The sequence below is a fragment of the Poecilia latipinna genome, unplaced genomic scaffold, assembly GCF_001443285.1.
Source record: "Poecilia latipinna isolate Pla-1442-1.1 unplaced genomic scaffold, P_latipinna-1.0 Scaffold1700, whole genome shotgun sequence".
Classification (NCBI taxonomy): Eukaryota; Metazoa; Chordata; class Actinopteri; order Cyprinodontiformes; family Poeciliidae; genus Poecilia; species Poecilia latipinna.
The window spans coordinates 128,383-141,761 of NW_015114316.1; the positions used below are offsets into that span (position 1 = coordinate 128,383).

Below are 13,379 nucleotides of genomic sequence, written 5' to 3' on the forward strand. Positions count from 1 at the left end.
ACAAAAAAATAGAAATTTAAGAATACAGTAACAAAATTCAAATGGATAAAGAAAAAATAGTTCCAACAACTTCTATTCCGCCTTTTCTCGCCATGGCAACCGGCAAACAACAGTTCAACGAGCAGATAGAGCAGAGATGACCGATCAGGGGAATCAACACCAAAAAACAAACATTTCCCACACAAAAAAGTAGCAAAAACACTAAAACAGAACATCCAGTCTGTTAAATTATGCTGTCAGGCTTAATGTCTATATTGTGATTATTAATAAGTTTTCGCCTGAACACCACGGCGGTTGATTAGCTGATTTAAACAGCTGCTCTACTGATGACTTGGTGGGTGGGTTGACCTGTTTTAGTGCTAACGGAACCAAAACACACCGAACTGCGCAGCACATCCTATGGTTATCAAAGTCAATACCAGGCCAGCAACAGTTAGGCTAGTATAACTGACCCCCCGCTCACTTGTTCAATCTTTTCTTTAAATTAAAACGTTTTCCTCACCTAAAGCCCTTATTACCATTATCTATGGTTTAATTAAACTGCTAAACATTGCGTCTGTTGTTTTGATTCTTTGCGTGATTGTAGAAGTTTCCTGACCACCGATATTCCTGACTCAATGGACAGCAATGGCGCATGTGTGACTTAAGATAAATCACGTAATGTCCAGTCCAGTAATATATCCATCAATGCTGCTGCCTCGCGCTCTGTCCTTCTCTCGCACTTCCCGCTACTTAGCTGTGGGAGTCAGGTTACATTGTGTTGCATTCAATGTTGTCGGAAAAAAAGAGTTTCATGCGCTTAATGTCCGATTTGCCATAACTATTTATTGAATTCATTGTCGCTAGCTGGGGTGGCAACAGGGGTGGCAAGGCTCTCGTTTGGGGTGGCAACTGCCACCCCATGCCACCCCAGTAGATCCGCCCCTGCTGTCAAAATGTGAAGAAATAAAAAAGAAACATGCCTGTTTACAGAATGCGCAGTCTCTATTGAACATAATATATACTGCTAAAAAAAAAATAAAGGGAACATTTCACTTTAATTTTGTGTGTGGCTCCAAATCCAGGCCTCCATTGGTTAATAAATTTGATTTCCATTGATGATTTTTGTGTTTTTTTGTTGTCAGCTCATTCAACTTTGTACAAAACAAAGTATTCAATGAGAATATTTCATTCATTCAGATCTAGGATGTGTTATTTGAGTGTTCCCTTTATTTTTTTGAGCAGTGTATATTTTTTTAAATGTGCCGCAGCAGCATCTCCACATCCTCCAGCAGCACTGACTGTGAGCAAGGTAGCGCATGGGCAAGCCAGCAGGGAATTATTCCACATCGCCTCACGTCTCAGAGCATATACGGCGTCCTCTCACACCGAGCCGCGAATTTAATGTGCAGCAAATCGAGGCAGCCGCCCCCGCCTCATTTTCTCCCCCCACCCCTATTTTTTTTTTTATTTAATCGTTATTTATTTAATTCATTTGCAGCCACCATCTCCTAGTCGGTGTGCTGCAGAGGGAATGATGCGGGCAGCGTGCGTCGCCGCTTCATAGGTAGCGTCTTTCTCCTTTTTTCCCCCCCCCTTTTGTCGAGATCAAGACGACGACTGCGGGTTCATCCCAACCCGCTGCTGCAAATACCACAGCGGATTGCCTGAATTTATTTATTTAATTAATTTATTATTATTGTTTTTTTTAATTCCAGGCGCATCCGCAGCTTCTCTGCGAGGTGCAAGGTGTCTTTGAACCTGAGACGGAGAAGGATCTCCAGGAGGAATCAGAGGAAGGCTCTGTTTTGACTCAAGCATGTCGAGATGGTGAGTAGCCCCTAAAATAAATCCTCTGGTTGATATTTTTGTTTATTTGCTTCTGGTATCCAATTATTCGGCTAATTAGTAGTGATTTCTGCAGGAAGGGGTGGGGATTCGCCGATCTTCGCGTCTGATTTAACTCCTCCATTTTAAAGAAAATATTTCATCCACCAGACAGTTTAGATCGTGCGCTTCCACCCTCCTAATGAATGGGACTTCTGTTTTCTTGGCCGTGTTTTGCAGCTCCAGACATTTTCAGCCTCATTCAGCATCACTCGGGCTTTTATTCTGGCGTTTGGGACTCAATTAACGGCGCCGTGTCAGTCGGTGCGTAGCACAATCCCGGTGATTTTACGCTGTTCGTGAACTTTACACAGTCAACCATTTTAAAGAGTGTCTCGAAAGCATCACGTTTTAAAATGACCTTCACTGCTCGGTAGCTGGAGATTCATTATCCTCACGGATGGAGTGCAGAGTCAGGCTCAGACGTCCTGTGCGGATGCTCGTAAATCGGACACCAAGACCTGGCCTGTGTTTTGATGCACACGAGTGCGTCTCAGTTTTAGTGAACCTATTTTATTTTATTTTATTTTTTTTATTGAGGGTATATGTCGAATTTGAAGCAGCCCTGTAGTCATAACACGGGAGCAGTTGGAGGGAAGCCAAAGGGATCAGTTGAATGTGAAAAAAGACTCCTCAGCAGTCCATGGTGCAGGCATGCACATCTCTACACTGAGTTCTTAGTCAGTGTTTACATCAAGCACCCTGCACCCAAAGTTAATATCCAAAATGGCATTAAAGGAAATTAGGCATTCAAACTGTTCTTTTTTTAGAAATGCATCACATGTCTTCATGGATTCTTACAAGCAAAACTTAGGTGCATATTTGGCTTATTTTGAATCCACCCAGGATCACAATTATATACATAAAGCCTCAAATGCAATGCTAATAATATTTAATAATATTAGGATACATTTTCCTCATCTAAAACCGCAGGGAACTTAAGTGCTTATTGTAAACTTATATTTTATTAATATTTACTATTTTGTTTCAATAGCAGTATGTCGTCCTCATATTGACTAAATACCCCGGCTGCAGGAGGTAAGGACATGGATGACCAATAACTTCCTCAAACTACTCTCGGCACTCCGCTGTGACTCAAATCCTCCTCTATCAGTCGCATTTCCTTTTTGAACCAGATTGTCGCTATTTCTCTCTCTCTTCCACTCTAAGAGTCAGATTTGACCCCAACTTATCATTTCAGCAACACATTCAAGAACTTTGTAAGACTGTGTTCTTTCGTCTGAAAGTCTATTTCCGAACTCACCCCCTGCCCTTCTCCCTGAAAGATGTAGAGAAGCTGATCTGTTTCCTCCAATAGGCTGGACTATTGGAACACACTCCTTTGTATGATTCCTGTCCTTTAGCATCCATAAACTCCAGCACATTCAGAACTCTGCTACCAGGATCCTGGTTAGGAGATGCAAATATGACCACATCGCCTTAATCCTCCACTTTCCCTACTGGCTGCTGTTAAAAATGAGGATTCAATGCAAGATCTAGTTGATCGCATGCCTATGCACCAGGCTACCTGAAGAATCTCATCTAACTCCCAACAACCATGACAAACCTCAGTTCTAAAGACAACGTTTAATCCCCCAAAGCTCTAAGCTGCACACGACAGGAGGCAGAAAACTTCCAGGCAGCAGATTCATGGCTGTGAAAAGCTGTTGACAGGTCGGAAGTCCTCCTTGCCGTCTCCCTAATTTTTAGTTCCCTCCAGAGATTATGCATCAAATTCAATTCAGGATTCTGGTTGGGCCACTACTAAATGCAATACCGGTAAAATTAAAGATCCCTTTAAACTTAAGCCTCCCAGCAGTTTGTGATTATCTCTGTAGTGTAAACGCTAACAGTATCGTAATTTTGCAAAATTAAGTCATTAACACAATCCAGCGACAAAAACAATAACATGCAGCATCATTCTAACATTTTAACATGTTTTATTTCATGCTGCGGCAGAGGTTCAGTGAAGAAGTCTGATTTGGTCGACAGTGCTCCTTCTAGTCATTCTGACTCAAAAACTGGGTCACAATTTTTAACACACTGCTTAGCTGCAACTACCCAGAATTTGAGTTATAAAGATATCTGTGTAGATTTTATGTGTGGGTTAAATAAAGAGTCCTTGCATTCAAAGAAACAGTGAAGAAGGGTGAGAATTAATGAGAATCGCGACTTAAAACGTCTGTAATGGAACTTATATATATGCACTGTTCATAACAAGACCGATACAGTAAACCTGGAAAAGTAGGGCAAGCACTACAATGGACAGGATAATGACCTAAAAAAAAAAAAAAAAACAGGGGCCTTTTATGGCAAAGAAACTGTGTGTCTTCAACTGGTCAGGAAAGTTGTCGTTAAAAAAAGAAACGATGAAAACAAAGAAATATTCGTTTTTGTTGATGAGCTACCTCAGCCTTTGTCAGCCTTCAAGAAAGGCTGAGGTACACACTTCAATATGCTTTGGTTGGAGCTTCATCTTTTAATCTCTGGAAAATATTTGTTTGTTTTGTTTTCATATAGTTTCACAAGTATTTAGAAATAAAACTGCAGATCAAAATAGCAGATTATTGTTTCTTTTTTGTAGAAACTAGTTTTGTAGAAACTGTTCAGCACAAACAGTTTTCAGCTGTAAGGTACAGATGAAACCAGGCACTGACATGCACTATGTAAAAAGATACATACATTTTTCTCTAGTTTGGTGATAAATTGGACTAAACTTTAGATCCACTAAAATGACCAAAGTTATTTCTATTAAATGTAAGCCAGAGTAATGAGGAAAATATATTTTTTTAAGATATGAGACATCAGGAAGGAAGTTGTGGAGCTCTGTTCTACAAAGGGAACGGACCCATAATCACTGGAACATCAACCAACACATTTGATGTGTGCTGATTATTCTGATGATTGTCGAAATGTAAAGTTTGTTCCTGGTTTCACAATTGGTGACTGTATGATGTTCTTATGATGTGAAGCACTTTGAATTGCCTTGTTGCTGAAATGTGCTACAGTGGCTTGCAGCAGTGAGGATGCACAAAGTATGTAAGAACTATTCATTTTTGATACATGCTTGTGTTTGCAAAGGACCACAGCATTTGCGATTTCTGGCATTTTGGTGCGAGGAAATCTTCTTTCACGTTTTTATCTTCGTCACAGCAGTGTCCCCGAGTGCAGAGGAACTGGAAAAGTTATCAGTGCTGCTCCTATAAAACTGCTTTGTTCGTTTTTCTCAAGAGCTGATTGTGCATGTGTATTGATAGTGCAGGAGCAGAACTGGATGCTCCCAGGGATGTAACCTGAAATGCAAATCTTGCAACTACACACTGAGATAATGCATCTGGACTGTAGTGTTATTAATAATTCTGGCATCAGCGTTCTACGTGTGCAGAGAATACAGAATGTATGACCTGCGAATACATTGTAAAATAATGTCACTGCCTTGAAAATTTATGCTTATTCTTTTCTCTCTTGCTGTTTTGATGCAGTGACAAACTGAGTTTAAGCCCTGCAATTACATTTGTCTGACTGTTAGCATTAGGCCAGAATCCATAAACGCATCTTTTTTGACAGACTTTGGCTCATGGCTTGAAGCTGAGCTTCTACTTTTCACAATTTGATTTACTTTATTGTATTTAAAAGTTATTTCTGCCGCAGTAAATCAAGTTTTTGCAGATTAAAAGAATTGTAGAAAAAAATGTAGTCCTTCTGTTTGTGAAACATGATGCAACAAAACTGACCCTTGTATACGATTTTTTTTACCTTTTATGACTAATAATTATTGCCTGTAAATTAATTTCTCTTTCACCAGAATAGAGGTAAAGGTCTTTAACTTTGAAATGATAAAATGTACTGATATAAGATGTATTAATACCTCTCTGGATAAGTTTTCCTTTCCTGGTAAAATGTTCCCACTGCACGCTGACAGAGAGCTAATTTCAAAGACCCATAATGATAAGAGAAACTTGTTAGCCTTCATGAACATGTTACATCAGTGACAAATAATCAGAAACAAATCCAGATGTTCAAGTTCTAGAAAAAAACAAAACAAATCTGTGCATATATTCTAAAAATGAACTTCCTAGAACTGAATGCCAGTGTACATAGAAAGCCCTATAAAAATTTGGTTATGTGGTAAAACATGTCATTGTTTTGTACTGAAATAATATATTTGATAAAGGAAAGTCGTTATTATATGTAGAGTTTTGTTTGTGCGAGATCAGGAAAGTGAATAAAAAAATGGAACAAGTATGCAAAGGTCAAGAACTTCCTCGATGACAATATTTTGTGTCTAAAAAAAGAAAAGAAAAATCATCCCTCGAGAAACGACATGTCTTTATATCTGACATGTATCCTCTGTTTCAAGGTGTTGGACAAGCATCCGCTGAAGGGTGGTTCCCATCAGGTAGCGCTGCCTCTCTTTCCCTGTAGTATCGGGTGTGGACGATGATGACGATGTTCCTGGATAGATCCAGACAGACCGAGCATCGTCCTCGACGCAGTCTCCAACAGACAAAACTTTCCAGGAGCCGGAGAATTATTATCAACTCACCCGACGCTCTGAGAGGCAGCGTGGTTTCATCTCCCTCTTCTGACGACGAACGTGAGAGAGAAGGTGAGGCAGCAACACAGTCTTCTTCTGCAGACCTGTACTCTTCTGCAAAACACAGCCAGATCACGCAATAGATGATTTCCATTTACTGAGCTTTGCCAGATCTTTGGCTGATCTTGTCTTCTCCGGCATTTGCATAGTTGATGGTTGTGGAAATGCGAGTAATGTGGTTTACTTCATTTTACACAAGAAATCTACTTAAAAGTGATGGGGTTGGAATGAGATTCCCAATCATGATGAAATGGATCAAGAAAGCAGAAAAATGGCGGTAGTTTTACCCTTGTTTACTTTGTTCAACAATTTGTTTAAATCCTTTTTGGCTGGCAGAGGTATTTTAAAAGTCTCTCTGTGTTTTAGGTGTTCTTAATAAATGTCAAAGATATCTTCTCAGAAGGAAGAGTTTTATTTGAGAAGCAAAATTTATTTTAGTTTCAAGTCTAAAGCTAGTAAGAGTTGCAAACAGAGTACCTCTGCTGTTTACTCTGCTGAGATATTGCTCGTGAAGATTTTCTGCTGACAGTCAGAAATAATGGTCTAAATCAAGCAGGAGAAGAACAACAACACAAGACAAAAGCTGTTCTCTCACACCATCCTTTTTTATTTTCTTCGTTTTCTTGTAACGTTGATTAGAGAACCAGTGTTTTCACGATCTTAAACTCTAATGTGGAATACCCAGGCATATGTTTCAGCGTTAACTGACTGAATTGCATATTCCCAATCTAAACAAGAAGTCTACACTGTAAACCAATGATCATGTTGTATTTGGGATGATTATTTGGATCAAGCTAATTTTCTAGTGTTGAGCATTTTTAAATTTACAGCCACAAAGCTGATTGAAGACACTGCAGAAATTTATAACAAATGCTGGTTGAGGTTCTTTATGTGACAAAAATGTCTTGTACTTCCTTTGTCAAGGTTAAGGCTGCATGAAAGGAGAAGAAAACATCAGACCAAGTGATTTATTTGGTTTCATAAAGCTAAAGTTGAAGTTTTCGACAAGGTTTCCAAAATGATTGTTTTGGGGCCAAAACGATAGTGAGCATCACCAACTGAACCATATGCAATGAAAACATGCTGAAGGAAACTAAAATAAGACCAACTAAGCAAATATGACATGCAAAACAACAATCACTTGATTTTCTGCGTTACTGTTATTGGATGTTACACAATAAACATGTGAGGTTGTTTTAGTCTTTTGTATCACATCTAAAAGCAGGTTACTGTCCCACACAGTAGCAATCCATGAGATTAAAACCTCAGCAAATCCAGAGACAAATTTTATGAATGATGGATCTGAAGCAAAGCTGCCGTTTTTATTCAGTGAGTATTTACTCTGATGAAATGAAATGGTTCTGCATTAGTCATGGCAACACATTTCAAAACATAAGAGGCTGAACTGGTCAAATTCATTACCGTGTACTAATACGTAGTCATAGCAGATGGATAGTGTCTTCAGCTTTGTGTCATCATAAACAATATACATTTCGAATCCTACAAGGATCTCCGAAACCATTTACCATTTATAGCAGTCAGTCGGCACAACAATGTTCCAGTTTGCGAGACCTGAGCCCATGACGGCTTAAAGTGATTTCTGTTCCAAATCTAACAGGAGCTGAACAACAACACTTGGATTAAAATAATCACTTCAGCTTGTAAAACGTTTTGGTTCCAACAAGCAATCCATATATTTTAAAGGTTTAGCTTAGCTCTACAACATAGTTTGTCATTTTTTGCATGCTTATCTGTATGTTTATCAAACTCCTACATGAGAAGCTTCAGCTTTGTATGCCTATGCAACAAATATAATGCATTTTGTACTGTCACAATGTCTGGCAGTATAATATCCAAGCTCCTCTGCCTTCTACCTGTGGTACTGCCGTAACAAAAAAAAAAAGAGCCAGGAAGAGTGTCTTAGCAGTGTCAATCATGCTCATGTATGCACTGCACACACCTCTCTTGCACATCATTTCCGGTACTGATGGGTTGCACCTACTATTAATGGCAGGGAAACAGCATAAAGTTACAGGGAAACTGTTTATCCTCCATTATTGGTGGTCATGTTTACTAGCCTACATATTCACACATATTACTCTCCTTGCTGTGGGGAAGGGGAGGAAGTGGGTGTCATGATCCGTGTTTCTGTGTATTTATTTTAAGGTTTTTCTGTGTTCAGTTTCTGTCCTGTGAGTCTCTGTTTCTGCTTCTTCCCCGTTTATTGATCCCAGCTGTGTCTTGTTCTTGTGATTACCCTCCCAGTGTATTTAGTCCCACCTGTTGTCTGTGTTCCTTGTCAAATCCTCATGTTTTGTTGTATGTCTTCCGCCTAGCTCTCCAGTCGCACTGATTAAAGTCCTGGTTAGCCTTAGCTCCCAAATTCAGTCTCCTAGTTGTCAGTTGCTACTGGTTATTAGATGTGTGCTATTGTTCCTGCTGTGCTGCTTGACTGGACTGTTTTGAGCTACATTCACCATTAAATTCATTATCATTTTTACCTGAGTTGTCAGCGTTCATTCTCACCACCACCAACCACACCTTATGACAGTGGGGGGGGTTTACTTACCGTAGCTTTAATGGAAAAGTTGTCTTATTGACCTTCAAACTGCTGTCATGCACGGTTGAATGACAGGGCTATGCACACAAAGGTTTTTGAGTATTTACACTAAACACAGTGGCAGGCCAAGGTGAGTGCCAATAACTTCACTAAATGAAAGTACACATCCAAAGATGCAATCACAAATATAGATGGCCAGGTTAATATTTTCACATCCTTTGTTTGATCAGATCATAATCATAATTGTGCCCAACCCAATTTTATTTATATCCCTGTGTATAATGCAACACTAATACAGACAGCAGTATATCAGGACAGCAGCGAAGCAGCCCCTCGGCATGATTCAAAGTTCACAACCTCATTATTTCCTCCAAACATTCTTGTCATTTTTTTTTTTGCCTTGTAGTCCAAGCTTTGTCTGCAAATATTATCTAAATATTCTAAATATTAGTGTATTTGGACTTATATGTAATATTTTGTTCTGAAATTTGAACTTGACTACTTAATCCTGTTTTTTTCTCCTTCTTTTTAGTCTCTAATGTTTTATGTTATAAAATCACAATAGCTCAAACACATTAATTAAATGTGAGAATTTGTATTACTTCCATGCCGTATGTGAACCTTTGACTGTAACTGTGTCTTTGCATGTTGGCTACACAAAATCTATAGTTTTTGTCCCTCTACTTTTTTTATCTGTACCTTCTCTTTATCTTTTTTCAATGTCCTTGTGAAGAAAGTATCCCTAGGAAGACCTGCTGAGTCACGACCAGTCAAACCTCTTTAGGTCATCAAGGACCTGCTTTATTCTTCTAAAGATCAGAGAGGCGTTTCTCACTGCGGACCATCAGATTTATTGAAAGAGCACAGATTCATAAAGGCCATTGTGTGGATCTCAGCATGCTGCCAACAGGTCTGTGAAGCAAAGTGATTGAAGAAGCATCACTGTTCAGTGTTACTCCATAGTATCTAATGTGTTGTGCTATGCAGGATACATTTCCAAGACAGCTTTCGTTCAATAGAGAGTGAAATGAATGAATGCAAATCTTGACATTGAAACCTTTTGATTGTGTTTTCCTTTTCTCTCTTTTATTTCTGTGCTCTTCTCAGGACAGAGCAAGCCATCTGGAACTTTTCACAAAATCCTTCGACCACTTCTGTTCAGTATTTTTATCCTCGGATGTTTTGTGACTGCCTTCTTGATGTATTTTAAGCCATCCACCAGCTGGTTAAATGGTCCATTAGAGTCATCTGATTCCTCAAATCATGTCAAGCATGTCTTTGCAAAGAGTGACAAAAACATGACTACGGTTCTCGTTTGGCTGTGGCCCTTTGGACAAACCTATGAAATGAACATCTGCAGCTCTGCCTTCAACATCGAGGGCTGCTTCATCACAGCGGACAAAAACTTCTACAACAAATCGGACGGGGTCGTCATCCACCACAGAGACATTGCTGGGGACCTGTCCAACTTGCCGACATCCCAGCGTCCCCCGTTCCAGAAATGGATCTGGATGAACTTAGAGTCGCCGTCGCATTCAGCCCAGCTTCCCGGGATTAATAACTTGTTCAATCTGACTCTCAATTACCGTCAGGATTCTGATATCCAAGTGCCTTATGGGTCTATTGTAGCAGCAGATACTGTGGAGGACTTTGTACCACCGAGCAAAAACAAACTGGTCTGCTGGATCGTCAGCAACTGGAATCCTGAACATGTACGAGTGAAATATTACAACGAGTTGTACAAACACATTGAAGTTCATGCGTATGGACATGCATTTGGGGAGTACATCGCTGACAAAGATTACATCCCTACTGTGGCTAGTTGTAAGTTTTATTTGTCCTTTGAGAACTCAATCCACAAGGACTACATCACCGAAAAACTCTACATCCCCCTGTCTGTGGGCACAGTGCCGGTGGTTCTTGGCACGACCAGAGAAAACTATGAGAACTTTGTTCAAGGAGACGCTTTTATCCACGTGGATGATTTCAGCTCACCCAAAGAGCTGGCTGACTACCTGCTTCTTCTGGACAAGAACGAAGAACTGTACCTTGGGTACTTTAAATGGAGACGGCACTTTAAAGTAAACAGAGCCCATTTCTGGGCAGAGCACACATGCCAGGCTTGTGCTTACCTGAGACAACACAAAGAATACAGGGCATTCAATAACCTTAACAAGTGGTACTGGGGCTGATGGTGCTTAGATGGACTATGCAGCACTCATCACCTCTCTACAAGGTGGGACTCGGCACACAGAAAAAAGTCAAGAACAAAAAACAGTTACTTGATGAGACAAACATTAAGTTGAAAATTTAGATGTAATATTTAATTCAGGCCTTTTTGAAACACCATCTCATTTGTGATTGTGAAGATGTCACCTATGCAGAGCACTGAAGTCAAATGTGAAGGTAGTTTAACACTGTCGTGCATCATTTTGGAAATCTGTAGCCGTCTTTAAACATTCTTTGACGTTTACATTTGCACTGCAAACCTAACAGATGCTTCTCTTTACATTTTGTGAAGAATGATCAATGATCGTAGTAGTAATTACTCGCAGAAGGCGTGTCATTAAGAGCTTAGTTTCTGTAGTTAGTACCCAGAAAAAAAAAAGAAGGTTAGCGTGAACAACCAGAGTTTTCAGCATTATCCAAGTCTTGACACGAACGATGAAAATAAGTAAGGAGTATGGAGACTATCTTACCTTCCTCTTTTTACCTTCTTTTTTTCTGTTTAACTTCTTGTTTCAATCTATCCTTCAACACTCCCGTGTTTACTTAAATCTTTTTTTTTATTTCTTGTATTGTAAGTCCTCTTTTTCTTTCCTTTTGATTTTCATTCCTCCATCTCTTTTGTACTTCCTTCATTTTTTGAGTCCCTCTTCCCCTCTTCCTTCCTTCCTTTTCTTCTTCCTTTCTTCCTTGGTTTCCTCTTCTTCTTATGTTTAAATCCAAATACTCAAAGGCAAAGAAAAGACACATTTCTAAGAGGTTACAGAAGGAAATGAACAAAATTTTGCTGTAAATCCTTTGAACATTAAGCAAACCACCACACTCAGGAATCATTTCATCCCAATTAAACTGGTAGCAACAACCAAACACACAAATCTGACTCCTCTGAAAAAACACCAATAAATTAGTGTCAACATTTATCAGGACCTCCAAGCATACCGACTACTTTCCAAACTAAATGTGACAAACTCTGAGACAGCTGTGCAAAAGCCTTCTTAATGGCATCGCCAAATTAATCACAGAACCGATGATGTCACGACAACATGAACCAACGTTTGTGTTTGTTTTGTCTATTTTTAAAGAAAATGATGTCCCATCAGGTTATCCCTGTGCCTGTCAGCCAGTTTTGTCACAGCCGATATAAATCAGGCTGATTTCGGTAACAAGTAGGCCAAAGGCAGTATAACTCCAGGAAATGCAAAACCTTTGAGATGGCGTGACTAAACTTTTGTAAAAACAAAAGACAGTCTTTAACCCACCTTGACCTCCTCAAAACCAAATGATGTGTAACGCCAAAAGTCAAGACTAATTCATAGTCCAGCAACATGTCAAGTTATGAAAAGCCTAAATTCTCTAAATCAAATTCAGTTCAGGTATAGGACTTTTTTTGTGATATGAACTAACTTTTGAATTAAAAATTGGTGTTAAGAAGGACACTCTAAAATGATCGGCTGCAACATTCAGCTCATTGTAGCTAACATCTCAGTTTACAGCAGCTGACAGTCAATCCGTTCCAAAGGAGCCTCCAACGACTCGACACTGAAGAGCATAAAGTCTCAGTGCCGATTAAAGGTCCGTATACACTGAGCAGAAAGTGTCACTTTTTAAATGTATTTGTTTTTTACAAACCCCACCAACTTGAAATAATTACATGATTGGTTGATTTTACTATTTGTAACCGCTCACAGGTGACTAGCATTGGAACAGTCCTCTGGATTTTCTTGATGGTTCGACCAATCACAGAACTGTTGAGGTCCTTTTATCTACGTAGCAACAGAGCCAAACGACTTCTGAAACAAACCTGGCAATTTTAACCCTTACCCTAAGTTGCTCTTACTTTTAACAATATTTAAATTGCAAAATAATCCACTTATGAATGCAGGATTTTATTTCTGATGATCAGAAGTTCTTCACAAAGTGTCCATTTATTTTTATTTCAATAATTTATTAGGTTCTTTGAGAGTACTTCGAGGGCCCTGATGGGTCATCTGTTATAATGTTGCCTATTGTGGATTATGATGCACCTGCAGGTGCAAAAGATGAAACAGCATAAAATTAAAACATGACTGAGTCAATATGCCATGCTTCTCTGCAATCTCAAAATAAAGCCTCAAACATTTATTTAGAGAT

At 39.3% G+C, this 13,379-nt stretch overlaps 1 protein-coding gene across 3 annotated transcripts; it reads left to right on the forward strand.

The window, feature by feature from the left end:
* The first annotated feature begins 1,290 nt into the window (after positions 1–1,290).
* LOC106964672 (alpha-(1,3)-fucosyltransferase 9-like) lies at positions 1,291–13,111 on the forward strand. 3 transcript variants are annotated; one of them, XM_015060322.1, is made up of 5 exons: positions 1,291–1,546; positions 1,698–1,809; positions 6,227–6,475; positions 9,757–9,933; positions 10,131–13,111. In XM_015060322.1, exons 4-5 carry the CDS (start codon positions 9,921–9,923, stop codon positions 11,213–11,215), a joined length of 1,098 nt encoding a protein of 365 aa, XP_014915808.1. In that variant the 5' UTR covers positions 1,291–1,546; positions 1,698–1,809; positions 6,227–6,475; positions 9,757–9,920; the 3' UTR covers positions 11,216–13,111. The 3 variants fall into 3 exon arrangements, with proteins under 3 accessions (XP_014915808.1, XP_014915811.1, XP_014915809.1); XM_015060325.1 differs by having other exon boundaries at positions 9,761–9,933; XM_015060323.1 differs by lacking the exon at positions 1,291–1,546 and having other exon boundaries at positions 1,564–1,809.
* Positions 13,112–13,379: the final 268 nt, after the last annotated feature.